Source organism: Mustela lutreola, chromosome 9, assembly GCF_030435805.1.
Source record: "Mustela lutreola isolate mMusLut2 chromosome 9, mMusLut2.pri, whole genome shotgun sequence".
Taxonomy (NCBI): Eukaryota; Metazoa; Chordata; class Mammalia; order Carnivora; family Mustelidae; genus Mustela; species Mustela lutreola.
The window spans coordinates 130,936,004-130,959,790 of NC_081298.1; the positions used below are offsets into that span (position 1 = coordinate 130,936,004).

General features: G+C 58.5%; 1 protein-coding gene across 1 annotated transcript in view; it reads left to right on the forward strand.

Annotated features, from left to right (window-relative positions):
• HS1BP3 (HCLS1 binding protein 3) overlaps positions 1-15,648 on the forward strand; it is a 28,146-nt gene extending 12,498 nt beyond the window's left edge. The window contains exons 5-7 of the mRNA XM_059132551.1: positions 8,773-8,933; positions 9,738-9,852; positions 14,323-15,648. Coding sequence (XP_058988534.1) covers positions 8,773-8,933; positions 9,738-9,852; positions 14,323-14,581 — 535 coding nt within the window. The 3' untranslated portion in view covers positions 14,582-15,648. The remainder of the gene's footprint in view (positions 1-8,772; positions 8,934-9,737; positions 9,853-14,322) is intronic.
• The last annotated feature ends 8,139 nt before the right edge of the window (positions 15,649-23,787 follow it).

Genomic DNA, 23,787 nt, shown 5'->3' on the forward strand with positions numbered 1-23,787 from the left:
CGCCTTGAATTTCCTACTTATTCCAGTAGCAGATAGTCAAGGGACATGTCTGGGACCACCCACCCCCGGCACTGTCACCAGCTCTGGGGGCCTCATTCTCGAATGCCACGAGAACGTAGCACCTGCCCAGGGCCCCAGAGGCTTAAGACCTTCTGCTGGTTTTTCCTGTAATGACGGAACACTCTCTGTGTTAATGACGGGTGTGACAGTGGTCAGTTCTGTCACTCTCGTCAGGGAGAATAACCCCTAAGGTCTTTTGAGAGCCTATGAAATGCCAGAAAGTGATTTCCAATCCTGTGACTGGACATTTCTCTTCTATTTCTGCTTTTGTTTTTTTTTAGAGGTCATGACACACCACATTGCTCTCAGAACCTGTGTGGGTTGGTGTGCTCCAGGAAGTGTGTGCGTGTGTGCGTGTGTGTGTGTGTGGAAGCTGAAGTCTTGAAGTGTGGAGACAAACTTCACAAACAAAGTAGCTCCTCCAAATTCACGCAGCCCCATTTGGCAGGCCGTGACTCAGTGGCGCCCCCTTGACTGTCCCTTGATTCCAGTCATTCTGCAAAGTGGGAGGAGGGCCGGGTCCTGGGATTACCCTCTTTCACGGACGGGAAAGTCCAGGACAGTTGAGCAGGGACTTGGCTGAGCCTTGTGTGTGGCCCCCCTGCCGCCGCCCCCCTCCCCCCGCACCGTGGCCACACTCCCAGATGTGTCCCCCTACCCCCACCCCAGCACTCCTGTGGGCCTGGCTTTCCTGAGCCGCCTCATTTCCAGGCGACAGGCATCTGTCCTTCCTACCGTGGGCCTGGTGGGGCGCTGTTGCTCCACGGCAGGGCTGCTGGGGGGCGGTGGGGGCGGGGGTGCGGGTTGCCAGCACAAAGCCCCGTGCCCAGAAGGCCTGGCTTTTCTTTGTCTCTTAAACCTGGTTTTGATTAGAGGGAAAGAGTTGCTGCACCAACACCGAGTGCTCCAAGACAGAAAGCGCTCTCCGTGGGCCCGTCCTGGCCATGCTGCTCCCCTGCTCGCGGGGGGTTTGAGCATCCTGGTCCAGGCGTGACCCACAGATCTGTACGCCGAGCACACAAGCCTTGCACGCTGTGCTCTTCTCTCCGTGTCCTGTCACGGTCCCCTCTCCATCCCACAGAGTTGTCGGGTCTCGCTCTCCGTGTTAGAGATTTTGCACATCTGAGAAAGACGGAGTTCTACCGTCTAGTTCTGCCTTCTGCTGGAAAATACCTCATTGGGAAGGTCTTTAATCGTAACTCCGATGATACACGACTGGTACAGATAATTGAAAACACAGCGAAAGCCTTTTGCCCTGAAGGTCTGTGCTTCTGGATGTACATTTCTCAAACCCAAAATGGGATTTTGTTGTGTCCACCATTCCACAGTTTGCTTGTTTTCAGCTTGTATTGGGTCTTTCCAGATCAGTAAATCGACTTTTACATTCGTAACTGGGCTGGTCCGCAGGGTCGATGGCCTGTAAGTGGTATTGCCAGGCCTGCCTGGGGGCACTGTGGTGTTTTCCGAAAGTTTTTGCTATTACAGGCGGTGAGGAACTTGACCCTGTGGGGAGCTTTTCCCCCCCGGATAACTGCCCTAGAGCCAGGTCCTGGGCTCTTCTGCCCAGGGGCCTTGGTTGTGCCCCTCCAGGGAAGCATTCTTTAGGGACCCAGTCCCTCTCTTTTGGGAAGGCCTCTCTGCCTACTCGCGAGGCTGCTGCCTCCCACCTCTTCCCCCCGTGCTCAGGGAGTCCCTTCTTTAGCCCCCAGTCCCAGAGGACCCTTAGGGACATCGGCACCTTTAGGGACAGGCTGATTCCTGCGTGGACATGCCTTCCCTCAAGGCTGGGTTCCTTATTCTCTGCTCACAGGAGTGGGGCCAGTGCCCAGTGGCCTGTGCATGGCCTCCAGCAGAGAAGCTGGACCTTTTTTTGGAGCATGAATCATGCGTTTTGTCACAATTGTTTATACAAATGTTGCGTTATCTTCACAAAAGAATCTTACGCATCTTAGTATAAAAATGTCTTACCCGACGTTTGGGTAACATCACTGATCTGGGATGACCCTGGGGTTTTGGAAACCCCGCAGCACACTGCCAGGTACCCCTAGACTTGCTCCCATTGGGAGACTGATTTATTTCTGCCCCAGCTTTACTGAGAACTGGTCGGCATACGGCATTGTGTGAGTCTGAGGTGTTCTGTGTGATTTAATGCACATACATACGGTGAAGTAGTGACCGCGGTGAGGTTAGCGGCAGCCGCCATCGATCGCCACACAAAAGTACAGTTTCTGAGATTCAGAAGCATGGTGTCCCCCAGGTAGGCCGTGGCGGGGTGTGCGGGGAGTTGAGCAGGGCGGCTCCTCGCCCACCCCACTCACATGGGTAGCAGGCCCGCTGGGAGCCCTGAACACCCTGCAGCTCGCGAGAAGCCCCTCGGACTGGGGCTTTAAGGAATTCTCTAGGTGATCCACAGGGAAAGTCCCGCTTGAGGAGCCCCAGAAGCCAAAGTTGATGAGGGCCTTGGGTATGGCAGAGGGAACTGAGACAGGAGCAGCAGGTCCACTGGCCACGGGGCTTCCACAGGGCTTCCAGGAGGGTGGTCCCAGGCAGCCTTCGGGGGACCCCCCTCCGGCTCTCTGGCTTCGCTCCCCTGCCACCTGCTAGGGGGCAGTTCTCCCAGTCACAGTGGGGCTGTGCAGTCAGCCCTGGCCTGGCCTGGGACCAAAATCAATGAGGACTATAGGGGGCACGGTGACAGCTGTCCTACCAGTCACATCCCCCATTAGGGCAGCCACGCATGCTCTACTAACCAGATCTCCTCATCCATTTAGCGCAGAAAGTCTGGCCTGAATGAATGGTGTGACACTGCTGTATACTTTTTTTTTCTTTTTTAAGGTGACATTTTGAAGATTTATTTATCTGTCAGAGAGAGAGTGCGCGTGTGCACAAGCAGAGAGGGAAAGCAGGCTCCTCCCTGAGCAAGGAGCCGGATGTGGGACTCAATCCGGGAGGCCGGGATCATGGCCCGAGCCGCAGGCAGACGCTCACCTGACTGGGCCACCCAGGCATCTGCTTTCCACTCTTTTAATTTAGTAGCAAGAACTTCAGTTCAGGAGAAATCTCATACAGAGCCCCAGTGTGTATCAAACAGCCCGAGGGAGAATTGGCCTGGTTGGGACAGGAGTAGGGACTGGACATCTGCCTCCTAGGCCTCATCTCACCTCTCCCGTGGCCCTGCCTGGCTCTGTGGAAGGCCAGGCCCCTTAGAGCACGGTTTAAAGCCACTGGGATAGCTGGGTGTGCGGTCAGCCCGGAGCAGAATGACAGGCCAGCAGGCCCAGGTTGAGATCCCCAAGGGCACGGGGCAGGTCGTTGAACCTCTTCGTGCCCCATGGGTCATGTGAGCATTTGGACTATCGTCAGGGATGTGGGAATAAAACCAAAATGGCCCAAGTGAGAACAGGCTAAGGCCTTGATTTGGAGCTGGCTGTGGTGAGGGAGGGGTCAGACCTGCATTTAGCAGAGACTCCAAGGCAGGCCGGGAGTAGGAACGGTTCCTAGTGGGAAGGAAGAGGCTCAGCTGTGCCCGACGGGAGGCTGTTAGCGAGGGAGGCTGCTGCCTGTGTGGCGTCCCGCACGCTCTGCGGTTGGTTCGGGGAGCATAGTTGAGCATAGTTGGCTTTCTTTGGCCGCTGGATGAGGAGGAAAGCCGGAGTAAAGATTAGGGTAGCTGACAGTTTGTGTTGTGGTTTGATGCCTTGGTCTGGGGGCTGCAGGGTGTGAGACACGGGTCTGTCTGACGTCTGCTCTGCCCATTGCCCATTTGTATATTCAGTCCCTCGGGGGTGCAGCCAGAGCTGGGGCCTTGCTTCCCAGCAGTTGGGGGTGGGGGCGACAGGGCCCCTGCAGCCAGACGGGCCTGGTTCGGTGGTGGTGCAGGGCACCATGCTGGGTGAGAGGCCGGGGAAGAAACGTCCGCTCGCACGAGGTGCAAAGGCAGGGGCGTTCTGGGGGGGCTGCTGATCGGTGAGCCCTCGAGTGGGGTTCAGTGGCCTGGGGAGTCCGGCTCTGGCTGTTGAGAAAGATCCTTGAATGTGACCTGGGCTTCAAAAAATGATGGGTCTTTACCAGGCAGGCCTTGTGTATTTGTCAGAGCACAGAATACAGTTGTGGGGCCAGAGCTTGATGTGAACCTAGTTGGTATCGGGCTCCTGCTGTGCCCTGCGCCGCCCTGCATGCAGGCTCCCGCTTCCAGAGCATTCCTTACTCCCATGTAACGGCTAAGGGAAGAGGCCCCGAGAAGTGAACCGACTGACTCGAGGTCATACGTGGATTCCCTGCATCCCCTCCAGGGCTGCTCCCCAGGAATAGGGAGGCCAGACTCTCCCCCAGGCCTTGTGGGCTCTGGCCCCGACTTCCCCTCAGACTCCCCTCCCCCGTGTGCCTGCTGCCCGACTCGAGGCCACTGCGCCTACACTGCGCTCCTCCTTCCTTGGCATTTGCACAAGCCTCTCCGCCCGGAGCGCTGCTTTCCCGGCTCTGCTCAGCCCCCGTCCAGCGCTTCCCCGAAGCTCCCATCCGGGCAGGCAGGCACGGCTCGGGGGTGACTGCCTGTCCCCCGTGACCCACGCCCCGGTGAGGACTGGGTCATCGTGGAGGCCCTGAGGCCTGGCGCTGGTACAGACAACATTGTCCCAGAACACAGGTCACGGAAGTTCATTCATGGTCACTCTGCGAGTTTCTAATTTAAAATCTAAAAATGAAAAATGCTTTATTGGAAAACAGGAACACAGTACGATTAGAAAGGAGATTGATCTCTGTCTTTGGTTACGCACCACCCCGGCTTGGTGGGTGCGTCGTGCTGTCTTTGAGTCTGGGCATCAGAAGGACCCACTGCCTTCCCTTGGGTCCAGGAGGTGCTCCCACAACTCAGTGATGCAGGTCCTGGGCAGCTGGTGGCTCTCGGTGGTCGGCCAGGGGCACAGGTGCACCTGGAAACATGGGCACAGGCCCCCTGGGTGGCCGGAGGGGAGGCTGCTGTCATGTGTCTGTCACTGCTTGAGCAGTGCCCGAGCCCCATGAGTGGGGCTGTGACTCCGACTGTCGGTGCTGTCAGCCTGGGCGCCTGCCGCCTCCCCGTGTTCGCTCCTGCCTGTGCCACATGGCCCATTCGGGACATCTGTCTGCCAGCAGACGCACGAGGCGGGAGAGCTGGTGTCTGTCCGTGCACAAACCTGCCTGCTACAGAGACTTGCTTCCACAGACTTGCACCCGTCCAGGGAGGGCCTCCCTGCACGGCCCCACCTTGTGCCCCCTGTGCCAGAGCCTGCCCAAGTTCAGGTGACCTCCTGCCTTCTCTCCAGGAGGTCTGTCCTTTGCACACTTCTCCATTCCGTGCCCCGCTGCCCCAGCCCTGGTGACAAGAGTCTAGTCCTATTGGCCTCCCTTCGGTGAAGAAAGGAGAGGCACCCTATATTGCGGTGGCACAGAGGGTGGGTGGCAGACGGGCATGGCGGGTGGCAGACGGGCACAGCAGAGTCGGGTGGTGCATGACGCAGAGAGCTGGGTGGACGCTGTGGGGGCAGGAGCAGAGCAGGGACCTGGGGGGTGGGGGTCGGGGCAGGGCCATAGCCTGTGTATGCAGCCCGAGTCCGTGCTCACACAGTCTGTGGACGAGGGGAAGACGGGCTTAGAGACTCACCTCACACAGGCCGTGCACGACCTCGCCCTGAGGCCTGAAGTCTGGCATCATTCTAGACTCGCCGCTTCTGCTCACTGATCACCTCACCGTCCACATGTTCTAGGAGCTCTGCCTTCTGATGTCCCCGACCCCGTTTTCTCATCATACTGCGGTGCTTCCCCAGGCCTGGCCCTGATCTTTTCTCCGTGGACCACAAGCCATGCTGCCCTGGGGACCCGGTTCCTGGTCGTGCCTGAGCCGTGCCTCTGGCAGACCCCATGGATGAGGGGCTCCCTTCCTCTGCCCGAGTCCGTGTCTGTTTCACTTTGCCTCGTCCAGGAAGCCCCTAAGGCTGGGTTGGATCCTCCGCACATTCCAGAACTCTTGCCCTGTGCGGTCATGACGGGTTTATGGGCCTCTGAGTCAGCTGTGAGCTTCTGGGGCAGTGGCAGGTCTCACAGCTCAGCCCAGGAGGTGCGCGTGGGTGAGTGTGGGTCCCAGAGGGCATCCGGGGTGAACGCCAGCTGCTTACAGAGTGGCTGAGGGCGGATGAGGAGACCAGCTGATGTGACCGCCAGCTTGGGAGGAGTGAAGCCTTCCAGGTACCGTCTCTGTCTGGGACTGGTGCTGGGAACCCCGTCCGCACCCCCTCTCCGCTCTTCCTGGGGAGCAGGCAGAAATGAGTCTGGATGAGAGACGTACTGTCCCGCGTCCATCTCCCTGCTCACGTGTCTGTTCTTCCCTCTCCCCTCTTCCCTTTCTTCCTTCCATCTGTCCTTCCATCCATCGCTCCTCCTCTTTGGCCCAGTATCCGTGGAGCGTCTTCTCTGAACCAGGCACACGGGTGTGTCCCAGAGACTCGAGTTCGGGGGCCAACCGGAGCAGGACCCTGGGGCTCCCTATTTCCGGCCTGTTCTCTGCCTCCCCTGGGGACGCTCAGGGAGGGCTGGGGAGACGGAGGGTAGCCCGGTCGGGGGTGGGGGGGTGGAGTGCGGACGGTGCCTGCCTGACTGGACGCCCCCACGTGCCACAGATTGGCTTTATGTCATTTCAAGACCATGAAAGATCAGAAATGTCTCTGGGGAGAAAAACAAGATCATTCATCCCGTTTGGGAGGAAAATTGACATAGCAGGAAAGTCGGGCCGAACTTGTGTTCTCAGAACCAGAAGTAGGTGTGAGACAGGAAGTCCCAGATCTCTCCGTAGACAGACTTCATCATGCTGTCCTCTCCCGTCCTTTGTTCGCAAGACCGCTCCCATCTTTCCGCGGTTCTTCTGATTTCTGGTCTGTGGGAAGCCTCCGGCCCTCACGCTCCAGGGCTCCGGGTGAGGGCTGTCTGTTGGGTGATGGAGGCCAGCAGTGGGGCCGAGCCCACAGGCCTCAGGCTGGGCCATTAGCTGCAGAGATTCCTCGGAGACTCCAGTGCGGCTTCCTGGGCCGGCCCTGGGGTTCTGACTCAGTAGCTCTCGGCTGGAGCCGCCTCTGTCTGGCCTGCCTCTGGCACCCACGTCCCAGGGGTCAGGAAGGCGGACCGGCTCACCCTGATCCGAGAAACAAAGAGCAGGTGTCCCTGTCAGAGCAGTCCTCCTTGGCCCTTCAGGGTGTGTGAGGTGGCATGGCGGAAGGTTCTGGAAAGCACTTGCTATGCGGACGGAGAAGGCCCAGCACAAGCAGGGCTTGGGGGTGGCACCAAAGCAGAGTCGTGTGCCTAGGAGGTCTGTGACCTGAGCCTGTCTGGATTGTGCCCAGGATGGAGAAAGCAGGGTCGGGGCGCGTGGGACTTCCTGGCACACCCCTGCCCTGAGTCTCTACTCTCCGTTTCATCCTCAAAATGTGCAGGCCTGAGCCTATTGTCCTCACCCCACCCTGGATCTCCCTGCTGCGGGGACACCTCAAGGGGACAAGAGCGCAGGACTGCGAGTAGGCCTCGGCCCTGAGTGCATAGGTGTGCTCCGTCCTGGAGGTGTGACCCCGCGGCAGGGGCATTTGCAGCTCCCACAGCTTCTCCCATCTCAGCTGAGCCTCCGATTCGACCACAGGTCGCAGCCAGACCGTGGGAATGGGCTCCTCTGAGCAGCTTGCCCTCCAGCCCCCGGGGCCGCTGGCACTCTGTCCATCTGCCGCTGGTTGGTCTGTGCCATCGAGGAAGGGCCGGCTTCTGCCGCAGGTTTCCCACACAGTGTTGCCAGCAGGAGCTCAGACGGTGACCTCTGTCTAGTGGAACTGCCCGCCAGGCAGACAGGCACCCCAGAAATTCTGTTTCCAGTAAACAGCGTCTTTTCACTATTTGCAGGAACCTTATAGTGGCTAATTTTGGTATCCACAGCAGGGATTGGATCGCCGTGTTAAAATAAATCTAAGTTTGTTTGTTTATTTATCTGCAGTGTGGCTTACGTATGCAGAGCTGCAGGGTCCAAGTCAGTAAAGGCTTCTGTGCGCTCTGCATCAGCACCCCCCAGGGCAGGAAACGAAGCAGGCCCATGGCCCAGAACTCTCCCTCGTGCCCTCTCCCAGTTTGCCAAAGCAGCATCTGGTCCAAGGGAGGACCTTGGCCACTGGGTGAATGAGACAGAGCCAGTGGGGGATGCTCTGAGTAGCCGAGAAGTTTCCTGAAGGAGATGGGGCTGAAGTATTTGTTGGAGTGATGGAGGTTTCCCTTCTCAAGGCTGCTTTCTGCTTGTCCCTGGGTACCACCTGATCCCAGCCTCAGGCTGCATCCACCCCCCTTTCCAAGTGGCTCTGAAGAGCCTGGCCCTGGGAACCCTGGGGGCACTCGCCCCTGCAGCCTCCAGAAGGAGAGCAGCTGCTCTGCCCCGTGTCCGGGCAGGCAGGCCTGAGTCCTGGCTGGCCCGTCAGGGCGGGGAGCTGTCCGGCAGTCATCTTGTTCGGGCTGACACTGCCCTGCTCCTCCCATACATCCTGGGGCACAGGGCCCAGCAGCTTCCCGTAGCAGGGTCTTACACCTCAGGGTACTGGAAAGTTCCTTCCTCACCCAAGTTCAAGCTCACCTCGCCTGCATGGCTCTGACCAGGCCATCTGCACTCGCTGGCCGGGCTCTCGTGAAAACTGAGCTGTGTCTGTGATTCTGTAGCTCTAAGAAGTCCAAGAAACGCCCTGAAGCGGCTGTGAAGCCCAAACCCTCACCCCGACTCACCATTTTTGATGAGGAGGTGGACCCTGATGAGGGGCTCTTCAGCTCAAGCTCGAAGCTCTCCCCACAGCGCCCCACAGAGGACGTGCCCCTCCAGGACCGTAAGTAGAGCCTACAGGCCTTCTCTCTACTCTGGGTGTCTGCTCCATGACCCAGCCAGACTCTTACAAGTGGCTTGGACCCACCACACGTGAGCACAGTGGAGATCTTCCCTTGTCCTGTTTCGACGTGGTTCATGCTCAGCTTACGGAGATTTTCTGCTGGAGAGATTAGTCATGCGCTTTGTGTCCCCATAGCCTGGAACCTTCCAGGACTGTATGTTTGTTCTAGTCACCCTGGGGAAGTGGGGGTGGCATCTTTATCATTCCAGTGGCCAGATGTGGGCACTGTCTGGGAGGGGGATGCAACTACCCAGGTGTGCCGTGGCTCTATGATAGATTCTCTGTGACCTGAGTAGTCCCCACTGGAGGGTCCTGGGCAGAGTCGGAAAGAGGAGAGCTGAGCGGCCTTGGGACTCCTCTACTTGTCCCGAGATCTGACCTTTCATCACCCGGGTCCTCGTTCAGGATGGACAAACGCTGTCCCCCATTAACCCAACACTTGGTGACCACCCACGGAGGGCCAGGCTCTGTGCCGAGCCCGAGAACACATTGATGAGAAAGTCCCGGCCTCACGGCTCTGAGGACATGTCTTGGCAATTTCAGCATCGCCTTTGAGTGCTGTCCCTTGCCCTCTTGCTGTCCCCTTCCGGGCCTCTTCCTCCAGTTCTCTGCTCTGCCTTGTCCCTTGCTCACTGTCTCCTAGCTAGGCCAGGAGGCTGGACGAGGCTGTCCGCACCTGTGCCCCCAGCTGCTGAGGACAGGCCAGGACATCCTTTGACCACTCTGCCCCTGCCTTCTCCACAGCCCTGAAGTTGTTCGAAGACCCTGACCTCGGCGGTGCCGTCCCTCTAGGTGACCCCTTGCTGCTGCCTGCTGCCCGTGAGAGCGGAGGGCCTGTGTCCCACGCAGAGCTGTTCAGGTACCACCTGTCCCTCGGGCGCTCCTCCGCCAGCCCTCAGAGCAGCCTGGGCAGAGCCAGGGACCCGTCCCTGTGTGGGAGCATCTCACCGGCTTCGGCCACCAAGGGAGGGCGTCTTGGCCCATCAGAGGCAGGAACCTGTGCGTGGGCGCTGACCAGGAGGCAGCGGCGGGGATAGGGGCAGGGGTGGGGATGGGCCACAGGCCGGGTTGCTCTGCGAGTTCCAGAAAGAACTTCGTGAATACGACTCTTTGCCTTCCCACACTCACGCTTTCATAATTTATGTGGAGAATAATTAGATTATATAATCACAAGAGCAAGTATAACTGGCATAAATACATTTAGGAACAACCATTAAAGTGGGTTCTTGGTAGCACACAGCCCTCCCTGGGGAGAAAACCGCAGGTGTGCTGGACCGCGGCCGGTCCCGGGAGGGTCCCAGGGGCAGGCTCTAGAGGGGAGGGTGAGGCATGGTCTGTTGCACAGAGGTGGGTGGACAGTACGTGTGCACGGGGGCTCCGGCTTCAGGGTGCTGGCTGTGGTCTGTGTGCCACACCCTACACACGGCCTGACTTCACAGCGGCCCCCACCTAGATGCGAGCTCCCCCAGGACAGAGCCGGGTTTGGAACCCAGTCCCCCGGTCTGTGTCCTGTCCTTCCTGCACCTTCCAGGACCCTCGAAGCACTTAGAGGAGGAGAGGCTTGGAGATCTGCCTCCTGCCCTGGGCCAGCCACTTCCGCGTGTGCTGGCTGCGCTCTCGCATGCTTGGTACTGTGTGTGTCCGCTGCGTCACCCACATCCCCAGAACGTGGCTGTGCTCAGTGGTTTACAGGAGGCTGAGCTGTCTCTTTCCAGGAACATGGTGCTGACACGCTGTCCTCTGCGCCGTTAGCAGCCTCGGGCTATTAGCCCTGTCAGTGCCCGAGTCACAGCGAATGCATCTTGTCTTCACATCTCCCCATGGCCCCGACATCTGTTCGCTGTCATCTGTGTCCTCGCCCCTGACCGCCCCACCAGGCTGGGAGAAGCTGGGGTGGCGAAACCTTGAGAGGAGAAACTGAGGCACGGGGAAGCAGACTAGTAGAGTCAGTCCCAGGGAGGGCGTCAGGGCCCTGCAGAGTGTGCCCTCCTTGGGGAGACTCTGCCATCTCCAGGACTCGGTGTGTCCCAGGGAGGCCATTCCGTGGGGCCTTTCTTGGCACAGTCTTTCCTGAGTCTGTGATGCCAGCACTTCCCGACCCACGTTCTTCAGCGCTCCGGTGTCCCTTCAAGGGGTTCTGTGGCCAGACGGCTGGGGCAGTACCAGTATTCAGCATGGCTCTGGGCGTGACTAGGAAATAGCGTGTAGCGTTGCATGTTTCCGTTGGTCTCTGGGGCCCTTTCCCTTTGTCACGCCTATTGGCGTCCCCCAGAGCCCTCTGAGAATTCCTGGGGAATGGGTGTCCGCGGCCCGGCCTTCACTCTGCCACACGGCTGGTGAGCATGAACTCACGTTCTGAGAGCAGGAGCCGAGTCGTACTCTTTGTGCCGGCTCCACGACTATCCAGGCAGCGATCGGGGTTCCTGACGATGAAAAGCTTCCTAATCCTCATCCATTCGCTGATGCTATCACCCGCCCATTGATGGCATTGTGGCCATCAGCGAGCCTGAAGCCCCCCAGAGCACTCTGCCCCACAGGTGTGGGGGTCTCACAAGCTCAGTAACCCCCTGCTGTGCAGCCAGGCCAGTGGTTGGCCTGTCCGCTGTGAGGACCTGGGGAGGTCCCTCTCTGTGGGAGCTGGGCCTTGCATTCGTGAAACCCAGTTCCAGCCGTGACTCAGGGAGCCTGGGTAGAAAGAGTTCATGGAAAGGGGTGCCCCTGCCGCCACCTGTACCCCAAGCGTGATGGTCCCACCTGCCACGACAGCAGCTGCTGATGAGTTCCCAACAGGGTTTCCCCCAGCTGCATAAATCCGGGCTGCTCACACGGGCTCTTAGCTGCTGCTGCTTCCTGAAGGCCACTGCTCGAGGATAATTCAGTCCCCCTGAGCTGTCCCGGGGCTCCAGCCCAGGTGGAGGCTGCAGGAGGAGCCTGCACCTGCCCCAGGGCCTCAGGGATGAGCCCGTGCCTCGGGGAGCCGGGCCACAGCTGAGCTGAGGTGGCCAGGAGCAGCCGGTCTTGTCACACTTTGGGGATTGCCTCAAACCCAAGACAGCTACCTCTCCGAAGGCCTGGCTTGGGCTGGGCCGGAGGGACAGCTCTGCCATCCTCAGAGGCTCTGACTCCTCCCTTTGGGGTCTCTGCCCCACCTCAGGGGGGTGACCCCAGAGCTCCTCTGGCAGCTGGTACTTGGCAGGCCGCCCCTCCAGGGGAGGATGGTGCTGGGCATGCCACACTCCAACAGACTGCTTCCTAGCCCGGTTGATGTCTGAGCTGGACCCCATTGACATGGGGAGACTGAGGACCAGGGAAGGAATATGACGAAGTGGACTGAGGCCACTGGTGAAGGCACAGTGGGAGGGAAATGGAGCCATGTCCCAGGAGCCGTGTCCTGTGCTTTCAGGCCCACAGCGGCTCTGCAGGCCTTGCTGGGTGATGCCGGCGTTTTCATCTCGCAGTTGGGGTCTCCGGGGTCTTCTGCCTCTAGCACCTGAGCCCTCTCTCCCCTGTCCCCAGCATGGCAGATGCGGCCTGCTGAGATACCCTTAGACACCTTGGCCCAAGTATGGGCAGCACTGGTCCAGATGTCTCTGCTGGTCGCTGGTTTAAGAAGCATATAAAGGGCCAGGCATCCTCTTTTAGGAATTCAAAAATTGGCCCTTGGATTTCAAAGGGAGCTTTCCGTGTGACTCTGTGAAAGCCCCCAGGATAGTGTTACCAGACTCCCCACTGTTCCCCAACCCTGGGTCTCCTGCTGTCTCCCGGTTCCAGACTAGACTGGCCGGCATGCAGCTTCTCCCAGAGGGCAGGACGCCTGCTGCACGCCTGAGAGTGTGAAGCCAGGAACGCATGTGTCCGCCTTGTGCCTGAGAGCATGAAAGCATGAAAGCATGAAAGCCCTGATCGGGCCATTTTCCTTAGCATCTTCTGGAAGCTAGAGCATCCTTGAAATGACCTCATCCAGCTCCTCCCTGATGTGGATACTGAGGCCCAGGGAGAGGAAGGACCCTGCCAGGGGTCACTTATTTTGCAGTTCTTTCAATTACTGTGTCCAGATGGGACTGCTGTCTGTCAAAGGACAGAAGATTGGACAGCAGGTATCCTGAAGCCTGACCCAGAGAGAATTTCCTGAGGATGCAGGTGTGTGGAGTTTTTCACAGAATCCCAAGAGAAGCTCCTCCCTCAGGGGAGGAGTCTGGATCAGGGGATCTGGATTAGGTCCTCAGAGGCAACATGTCCAGCAGGTGTCACCTGAAGGCCCTCAACCCTGGAGAAATTCCAATCTGAAAGGGCTTCGTTGCATTGGTGCCCCAGGAAGGCACACACACCTGAGAGACCCAGGCACCCCCAGGCCAAGTCCTGTTCCTTCACAAGCTGGCCGTGAGCTCCAGACAAGGCCCTTTATCTCTTTGTACCTCAGTTTTCATATTTCCTGTCTGTGAAATGAGATTACGACCTGCTCCCAGACAGCGTCTAGTTACCATTCAGTGAATTAGTGAACGTGGAAATGCCCAGCCTCGGTAGGCATTCAGCACGGTGTGCCTCGGGTGGCTGGGTGCTGGGATGGATTGAAAGGGTCTTGCATTGTGCATCTGGTTTCCACAAATTGAGTTCCTCCGCCAGGAACCGGCAGCAGATGCTCGCTCAGGCAAAGAGGGCAGAGGCAGGTTGTGGCCTCTGGGATACCTGGTACCTGGGGCAGGTCCTGTGTGACCGTCTCACTGCCACGGGCTGGAGTCCCACCCAGCGATGGGCTGTTGGGTCCAGGACCGAGGCCCCGGCCCTCAGTGGGCCCACAGTGGGCACCGTGGATGGGTGGCACCACCCACCATGGTCAGATCCCCTCATCAAGTCTTTCTTGGGCTGAACTTGGTGCAGACGAGGGCTTGGCTCCTGAAGTCAGACGCCCTGGTCCAGACCCAGGCAACGTCACACGTGGTCGTCTCACAGGTAGCTTGGCCTCCTGAGGCTAGAGTGTCCCACCTGCGGGGTGGAGCTCCGCCGTACCCCCAAGGGGTTTGGGGTAGATCAAGGTACTGTGTATGTCCGCAGTGCTTGGTACAGAGCAGGAACTCGGCGTCTGGCAGCTGTTATTCTTCTTGGGAGGTTGAAGGACAAGTCCCCTAAAGGACCATCATCTAGCGGGGGACCCCCTGAAAAGCAGAGGCCACTGAGGGGCTGCAAGGAAGGCAGAGGCTGTCCCCCAGCTCCTGTGGAAAGGCTGGGTGGGGCGGGGCCCATTGCCCTGCCCAGAGCGGGGTGCCCTTGCCTCGGGCACTTGCTCCCTCTGCAGGAGGTCACATTCAGAGCTTCCCCTCTGGTTCCCTAGAGTTGAAGAGGACTTGGACCAGATTCTGAACCTGGGGGCTGAACCCACAGCCAAGCCCCAGCCCAAGCCCAAGCCGCCAGTGGCCGCTAAGCCAGCACTTCCCCGAAAGCCAGCCGTGCCCCACCCAGCGGGCCCACCAGAGGCCGTAGCGGGGCCGCGGAAGCAGCAGCAGCAGATTCAAGCCATGGACGAAATGGACATCCTCCAGTACATCCGGGACCACGATGCGCCCAGCCAGGCCACCCCCAGCCTCTTCTAACCCTCGCAACCCTGGACTGGCCCTGGGCTGGCAGAGCCTCTCCCCAAAGGGATGTGCACCGAGGGAGGCACCGTGCCCCGCGGGGCCAGGACCTCTGCTGCCAGGGGAGGGGTAGACGCCCAGGTCATAGGACCCTGTACTACCTTGGTATTTTGTTTTGTTTTATTTGCCTGTGGGGTCAGAGAACCCTGCAGGGCACAGAAAGAGGGATTCCCCACAGCAACTGGGGTCAGATGGTCTCAGCCACGTGGGTGTGGAGGGGAGAGCATGTGGGGTGCCTTGCTAGCCAGGAGCTCGACCCCTTGGATGAAGCTGAGGCCGCAGGAGCCCCAGGGTGCCTTACTCAGGGCAGGGAAACTTTGTGTCCATCGATGCCTGCTGCAGGGTAGGGAGGGTCTGCAAGCCTGGGAGAAGGAGTGGAGTCCCTGGGCAGTGTGGCTCCTGGGGACCTGCAGACTCCAAGAGGGTCCCCGGGGGACAGATGCAGAGTGGGTGCCCGGGAGAGCCTGGTTGGGTGGCGTGTTCCTGAGCAGCCTCTGGTCCCCAGGGGCTAAGCGGAGTGCTTTCCCATGTGTCCAACTCGAGGGAGACATGAGGCCCAGTGCCTGTCTCTTTTGGGTGTGGACGGCCTGACAAGCCCCTGGTCTTCCTCCCTCCTTTCCCAGGGAATGCCATGGCCAGTGTCCACCCTTGCAGCTCTGAGCAGAGTGGTCATGGCACCCTCCAGAACACTGCCTGGCCTGAGGCTGGGGCATCCCTCCTACTCACGGTGGGCCTAGGCAGCATACTCTTAGCTGCTGCTTCAAGTACTTTGTCCAGCGGTGGGTGCTGCCAGGCCTCCCCTGTCCCCCAGATCTGGACATGCTCACCGGCCTCTAGGCAGCGGGGACCGCCTCTCCGGGGAGAAGGAGCCCTGTGCCAGAGCAGGGCCAGTGCCTTAGACTTGCCCCCCGCCCCCACACCCCTGCACACGGGGCGGGCATGGTGCAGTGCTCAGGAAATTCAGTGAACGGTGTTGAATAGAGCAAAGAGTATCTTTTTTTAAAATATATTCTTCATGTTCCGAACTAGTTTTTATTGAGACGGTTTTTAATGAAATGCAACCCCTGTTGTCCCTTGGCTTCTCCCGCTTAATGGAGACCCCAGAAGGGGGTTTGGAGGTGGGACCCCAGAAGCTTTCCTGATCGGGACCACCGGCCAGCCCTGAGGGAGGCTCCAAACCGGGCCGGTTGTTGGCCACCGTCAGTCTCTAGTGCCCTGCTCCTGCCCCGTGTCCAGACCTGTGACCCTGCGGGGCACTCCCTCTGCTCTGTCCTGTGTCTGTTGCACCCCGGCACCTGCGGCAGCTGTCAGGTCTGAGGAGGCTGCCCTCCCCCAGCCTGGGCCAGAGGGACAGGAGGGAAGTAGGCAGTCATGAGGTCTGAGGGCTGCATACCTTCTCCTCTGCCTTCCCCGGGGCTTCCAGGTCTTCGTCCCCGGGGCAGCGGCTGCCGGCTGCCGGCTGCGGGGCTCCTCATGCCTGCCATCCACTTCCCTTTCACTGCCAGGCCTCGGGCCCCCACCCTGCAAGGCCTCCAAAGGAGAGAGTGCTGAGGGGAGGGCTGTCTCTCCGCTTTCCCTCCTGTGCCAGCTCCCCACCCGCTGCCCCTACTCAGCAGCTATGACACGGGCGGAGGGCACAGCCGGCAGGTGCCCAGAAGGGGTGGCAGAGGGAACCTACCGTTCTGGGGTGGGGTCACCCACTGCAGGCCGGCCTCCTCCCTGGAGGCCTGGTGCTGCCTAGACACCAGAGTGAAGACCAGCATATCCCCCAATAATGGCGCTCAACTGTGGCTGGTTCTCCTCCGTGGATCTGTGATCTGCTGGTGAATTGATGACGCCCGGTGATCCAATAAAGGTCACATCAGTGACTCACTCCAGCATTTGTTGATGGTGGTTTCTCTGCACCCAGTCTGGCAGGGAACGCTGGGGAGGGCAGGGGAGCATCTTGTTGGCCACGGGCTTGGCAGGGGCTGCTGCCCTGGAAGGCCCCTGGGGTCCGCCACGGCTCTGCCCAGGCTCCCAGGCTGCTGCTCACAGGGCGAGTTGAGGCCAGAGGGAGGATTCCACTGTGTATGCAAACTGGGGCCGAGGGGCCAGAGGCCCAGGCTCCGCAGGGATCACTGCATCAATAACTGGCCAGCTAGGACCCTTGGAAATAGTCTGGAAAGAGGACCCTTAGCATCTCTTCACAGTGGGGACTGGCCTAGGCTTGGACTGGTTTTCGGCTCTTTAAGCTCCAACGTCAAGTACATCCTTACACACTCCCGTCCTGGCCTGCTTCCCCGCTGCTGGAGCTCAGATTCTGAGACACTGCTCTGTGCCTGGGCCCCAGAGGTCCTGGCCAGGTGTTTGTGCAGACTGACAGCCACTGGGGAACTAGAAATGAGTCCCCAGGAGCCAGTGAAGCCCCAAGCTGGGGTGGGCTGTGGGCCAGCACCGGCCTCCTCCCCCTGCTTGGCTTTGGCTCTCGTCTCCAGGCTTCACTTGGGGTCTTGGCTCCCAAGGACAAACAGTTGGACTCTTCTGAGAAGGGCCCTGCAGCCAGAAGCCTGCCGCCGAGTGCTTACCACACGAAGAAAACTCAGAGGTGGAATTCAGGGGCAATGGCCTTTGTTTTGAGGCCTCCATGAGCTCTGTGGACAGGACGTACCCTCCGTGGCGGGGGTCCCCCTCCCCCTTCAGCATGGTTCTCCCCGGAAGCCAGGAACTCCAGTTCTGCTGGGAAGTCCCCATCCTAGCACCCGTCGGGCTAGTCTGTGCAGTGGTGTTCGCTGGGGAGCGCCTGCTCTTCCGAGCTCTGGTACAACCGTGTTCACGTCCGTGCAATGGGCAGGAACATCCCCGCTCCTCCACGAGCTCGAGTCCTCACACTGGATGCAGACAAGACAGCAGACATCCAGCCACTTTCCAGGGTGCTCTGGCCTCGGTGCCCGCTTCCCCTCCCCGCCGCCCGGGCATGGCGTTGGCGCTCTGTGCAGAGATCAAACACCCAGCATCAGGCTTTAGTTTGCCTCCACCCCTGGAATCTCTGGGGAGGCCTGGTGTGGGCAGTTATGCCCAGTCACCCAGATCCCTGACCGTCCGGCTGAGCATATCCTGGGGAGAAAAGCTGCGCGGCTGCCATCCCTGGATGCTGGTGCTGCTGGGGCTCTGATGGCTGCCCAGAGCAGGCCTGGTCAACCCCCAGAGCCTTTTTGAGTGGCTGCCCTTTCAGTGTCAAGTTTCAGAGGGAACAATTCAGTATAAATCCTGATCACTCCAGACCGTTCCCCGGCAGCACCCTGAGGCCTCACAGCAGGGATCGCTGACTGAAGGAGCCTTGGAGAAACCGGCCATTGGGCTCTGGGCATGGAAGGTTCGGGTCCAGCTGGGCTGTGTGACATCCCTTACCCCTACAGCCCACAGTGCCAAGTGAAGAGACTTCCCTGGGCTCTCGTGAAGGGGCCAGCAGGACTGTGACGTCCTGTTCGTGCTGGAGGAATTTCCGTGGGGTGGTCACCAGCGCATCACGGGGGGACCCCGGCCCGGGATGAGCTGAACCCTGATGGGAAGCGGCCGGCTGTCGGTGGGTGGTCAGAAGGCGCCGGCGGGCTCAGCTCGGCCTGGCGTCCAGCCTGGGCACTGAGCCCTGATTGCCAGGTGCTGAGCTATGTCCACCGTGGAGAACGGAGCGACTTGGGGAGCATAACCTGGAGGGCTGGTACTGACCCCTCTCCCGGCTGACCTCGGCTCCAGTCTTCCGTGGCTCCGGCCACGGGTGAGAGCTGAGGGATTTCATTCCCCAAGTCACACTTAGGATAAAATCACAGTTCTGGAGCAGGGACTGGGGGCTGAGCGCGGCCTGGGTAAGCGGGAATCCCTGCGGACGACTCTCAGAGGCACCGATGCTTCTCTGCCAACGCAGCAGATAGCAGCAGCCTCTAACCGGGCTTTTTAGTGCAGCTGAGTTAGCTCCCCGCAGCCCGGCAGCCCTGCCGGCCGGTCATTCCCTGGATCCGGGGCGAGACAGAGGGAGGCCAGGACCAGAGGGAGGCACAACCCTGGGGCTAGGGGCACACAGGGAGCTAGAGGTGCCGTGAATATTTCCTGAGTGCCTTTCCCAAGCACGGCAGAGGTCACAGCAATAGAGAAACCCCAGCCGTCAAAGTTGAATCTGCCGTGCACTGTGCGGAGTGCCCAGTTTCAGTCCCGTTCCTCGGGCTCCTGCCCACACAGCAGACGTAGCTGAGGGAGGCACCCCCTCCCCGGCAGCCTCTCGCCCGTCTTCCCTCCCGTCCGACACCACCGCACAGCGCTGCGCATGACCTGAGCCCAGCCTCCCGTCGGCTGTAACGAAGTAGCACGACTGGGTGACGTTAAACAACAGGAATTTATCGTCTCCCCAATCTGGAGCCCAGAAATCCCGAAATCAAGGTGTTGGCAGGGCCACATGCTCTCCGGAGGCTCTGGGGAGAATCCTTCCCTGCGTCTTCTGGCTTCTGGCGGTGGCGGTGACTCCTCGTGTAGCTGCGGCACTCCCGTCTCCTCTTCCTAGGGCCATCGCTTCTGTGTCTTCTCTGGGTTCGCGTCCAAATTCTCTCTTCTTGTAAGAACACGGGTCATTGGGTTAGGACCCAACAGGACTCATTTTACCTTAATTCCACCTGCAAAGACCTGACCTCCAAGTTCCCATTCACAGGTCCGGGTAGACACGAATGTCGAAAGTCGGGAGGAGGCAGTTCCACCCAGTGTAGTCACTAAGGGCCTGGGACCTGCCAGAAGACTGACTGACTGGATAGCAGAAGTGATGATTTCTGTGCCTCCAGCATCTGCTCCAGGGCCTGGCGAAGACCTTCTCCGAGGGCCCGCTAGGTGCCATCTGGGACTTACCATCAAGCTGCCGCTGAGAGTGGACCCAGCCTTTGTCATCACTTGTGACCAAAGGTTAGTGTGTGACTTGTGGAGCTCCAGGCCCTGACCCACGTGGCCAAGGGGTGGCCTAACACCCTCTGCCCCCGGGCTGTCATGCCTCCTCTTCCCCAGGCAATAGCAGGCCCAGAATGGGTCTCAGTTACTTCCTGTCCTGAGCCATGGGCTTTTAGGAGTCCGCTGAGGCAGGCAGCATCCCATTCTGTCCTGTCCCGTCCTGTCCCATGCAAGCGATGGCCTCTGTGGCCTCTGTGGGGGCTCCGTGAGTGTGGCAGCAGTGCCCTGTCTGCATTGGGGAGGGAGCCAGGAGAGAAGTGTCTTCGTTGGCCTCCTGCCATGTGCCAGGTCAGCATTCTCTCGTTGGCAGCTGCCACCTGAAAGGTCGAAACCTCTTCCTCCGAAGTTGCATCTCTTTATTGAATAGGGAAACTTCAAAACTTCCTTTAAAAATGACTCTTTGACCAAGATGGCCTTCAACAGACGAATGGATAAGGCAGATGTGGTCCATATACACTATGGAGTATTGTGCCTCCATCAGAAAGGATGAATACCCAACTTTTGTAGTAACATGGATGGGACTGGAAGAGATTATGCTGAGTGAAATAAGTCAAGCAGAGAGAGTCAATTATCATATGGTTTCACTTATTTGTGGAGCATAACAAATAGCATGGAGGACACGGGGAGATGGAGAGGAGAAGGGAGTTGGTGGAAATTGGAAGGGGAGGTGAACCATGAGAGACTATGGACTCTGAGAAACAATCTGAGGGTTTTGGAGGGGAGTGGGGTGGGAGGTCGGGGTACCAGGTGGTGGGTATTAAGGAGGGCACGGATTGCATGGAGCACTGGGTGTGGTGCATAAACAATTAATTCTGTTATGCTGAAAAGAAATTTTTTTAAACAATGACTCTTTGGAGCAACCTGTGGTATATCATGGAGGGTCAGCAGCGGTCGGAGCGGTCCCGGCTAGCGGGGGGCCATGTCTCCCTTTCTAGAGGGACACACTGTGCTGGAGGAGGCCTTTCCCGGTCGGGCCGCTGCAGAACCCTGGCTCAGGAGGGGCTCGATGGCTTTCCCAGGCTCCTGGCCGCTTGGGCTGCCCTCCCACCAGCAACCTGTCATCTCACTGGGCATCTGAGGAAGCCAGAAAAGGCTCTGACAGAGCTGGTGGGGAGAACCAGCCTCCAGAGTGGGACAGCCGCTTGGCCCACTCCCCGGGTGCCTGAGGGGGCCTCCCCTGTTGTCTCCAGTGGCTTCTCTTCCTTGATGAGATCTCTCTCGGCTTCTCCACATGTGTGGTTCTGCTTCTCCTTTCAGTTTAATAGCCACTTTGCTGATTTCCCCCCAGCAAGGGCTGTTGGTCCCACAAAGTGATCCTTCTAGATTAGACCGCAGAACAGCTGACTTTTTGTCTCCCTGTTTCTCAGACCATCAGGAGCAGCAGAGAGGCTCTGCTTGACCTGCCAGGGGCCCGAGGGCCTCGCTTTACTCCCTGATGGTCTGGGATCCTCATCAGGCTCGTCTGGTTTTATGGGTGGCCCTCGGACAGGAACCCGGGTCCCCGCGACCATAAAATCCACGGGCACGGGAACAAAAAACGCTTCAGCACCACAGTGAGAGTCTGGCAGTTTTTTCAAAGGTGAACATGAATTTAGCATATGACCCAGCCATTCGGTTTCTACGAACACACCCGAAGGGAGAGGGAACCGCATGTCCTCACAATGCATTAAACACAAATGTGCACAGCAGCTCGGTTCGCCATGGCCAAGAAGGGAAAACCACCACCAAGCCCACAAGCGGGTGATGGGAAGGACAACGTGGGCTCGCCACGCCCCGATCTCAGAAACGTCGTGCGGAGTGGAAGGTACCGGACTCGGAGAGACCACGGAGCACAGCGTTCTGTTCCCAGGACGTTTCCTCAAGAGGCCGCCCTGCAGAGATGGAACGGAGATGGTCCTCGCCTCCGGCTGGAGGTCGGAACGAGCAGGGACTGCAGATGGACGGAGGATGTTCCGGGGGCTTTGTTGAGATAACTGCACCATGCTGCAAATCCACTGAAATTCTTCTACTGCACCTTTAAAATGGGTGAATTTTAAATTAAATTATAGTGTTCAATTATACCTCAATGAAGCGGTTTTACAGATTAATGACTGAATGAAACAGGCGAGCTGACCCACGGGCAGCAGCGTGCTGCGGCTGAAGGGCTGGGTCAGTCTCTGCTCTCCGGCGGCTGGCTATGTGGCCCCAGGCCTCTTACCCACCCTCTCTGTGCCTCAGTGTTCTTACCTATAAAATGGGGATGGTAATCTTCAGTAGGGTAGTTATAGGAGAAAATGAGTTCCTGTTTGTACCGTTTCTATGATCAGGACCTGATGCCTGGTACACACTCCGCAGGCAGAACCAAAGCGCGTCGTGACTCCATTGTTTGCTGCACTGTCAGCAATTCTAGGGTCCGCGTGCTCCTTCTCTTCATCAGGAAGATGAAGCCGATGGGGCCTGCTGTATGACGGTGGCCGGTGGTGAGAGGCTGTGGCGTTCTCTGCCAGCGTCTCGGCTTCTCTGGGCTGCTGTTGGCCCCTCTGCCGCACGGGGCTACGCAGCCTGCTCGGCCACCGCACGTGGGGTGGGGGTCATGGGAGGCGGCATCATCAGAGGGCAGATGCGCCATCTGAGACCCACAGGGGGCCTGGTGGCTGGGGGCTCTGGGATGTGACCAGTGTCCTAGATCTGGATGGACCATGGAGGGTGACCAGAGGGAGGGCAGATGGAACGTGCTGGAAACAAACCTCTGGAGAGGACGTCATTCTGATGAGCGTTATTAGTAGCAGTTGCAAAGCCATGCAGCAGGGAGCTTGTCCCAGCACACCCCGAACCCCAAAACAAGTACGGCACCATGGAGACAAGGAAATAAACACATGGCTTCCCTCTCCTGGCCCTTGACCTTTTGTACGGAGCCACTGGCTAGGCGGGGCTGGGGAAGGAAGCGGGGGGTGGAGAGAAGTTTCTGGCTGCTTGTGGCCTGCCCAGACTGTGAAGAGGGCCTGGACATGATGCCCCTTCCTCTTTATGCCTCAGGCCTCCTCCAGCCTCCTCGTCTCCCAGGACGGGCATCGGGGTTCCTGCATTCCCCTTTGGAGGAAGCTACACCCACAAAGACACACACACATGTTCATGGCTCCATCATTCAGAACACACCCAACCAAAGGACGGAACCCACGTCTCCCCGAGCCGGTCAGCAGATAACCAGCAAGGACACCCATAAACAGTGCAATACTGTTCAGCAAAGAAGAGGAAAATGCTAACGAAGATGACGGCATGGTGTCCTCAGAAACAGCCGACGTGAAGAAACCTACACCCCCAAACTGCAAACGGGGTGATTCCTCTTAGATGAAATTCTAGAAAAGGCAAAATTATTGTGACAGAAAGCAGATCAGTAGTTGCCGGGGCTGGGGCTGGGTAAGGGCGCCTGAGGAAATTTTCTGAGGTGATGGAAACACTCTAAAATTTGAGCATGGCTATAAACAAAATGCATTAAATTGTACGCTTAAAATAGGGGAAGTTTACTGTATGTAAATCACACACCCATAAAGCTGCTGGAAAAGGAACCACAGTGCAGAAGTAAATGTCCTCTTGGGCCTTCCGTCCCATAGTCCTGCTCCTCGGTATTTACCCAAGTAGATGAAAAACTCAGAGCCACACAAAAACCTGCACACCTATGTTTATAGCAGCTTTATTCACAATTTCCAAAACGTGGGAGTATCCAAGTAACCAAGACGTCCTTCAGTAGGCGAACAGATAAACACACAGTGATCTATCCAGACAATGGAATGTTACTCAGCACAAAAAAGAAATGAATCATCGAGGTATGAGAAGACCTTCCTTCCAAAGAGGAGCCTGAAAAGCCTGCGAAAGAAGCTTTAAAAGAGGCTCCACACCCTCTCCTCCCAACAGTGGGACCATCTACAAGAGGCACAGCTATGGCGACGGTAGCCAGGTCAGGCTGAGGGAGAGGAGGGATGGACAGAGGGAGCACGAGGGACGTTGAGGGCAGTGAGACTACGCTGTGAAACTGTAAGGATGGATACGTGTCATTCCACATTCGTGCAAACGCACAGAACATACACCTCCAAGAGTGACCCCTGATGTAAAACCCTGGGCTCTGGTGAGATGACGTGTCTACGCAGGTTCATCATTTACAACAAATGTACCACTCTGCCGGGGGTGGTGATAATGGGAGAGGCTGTGTATGCGGGCAGAGG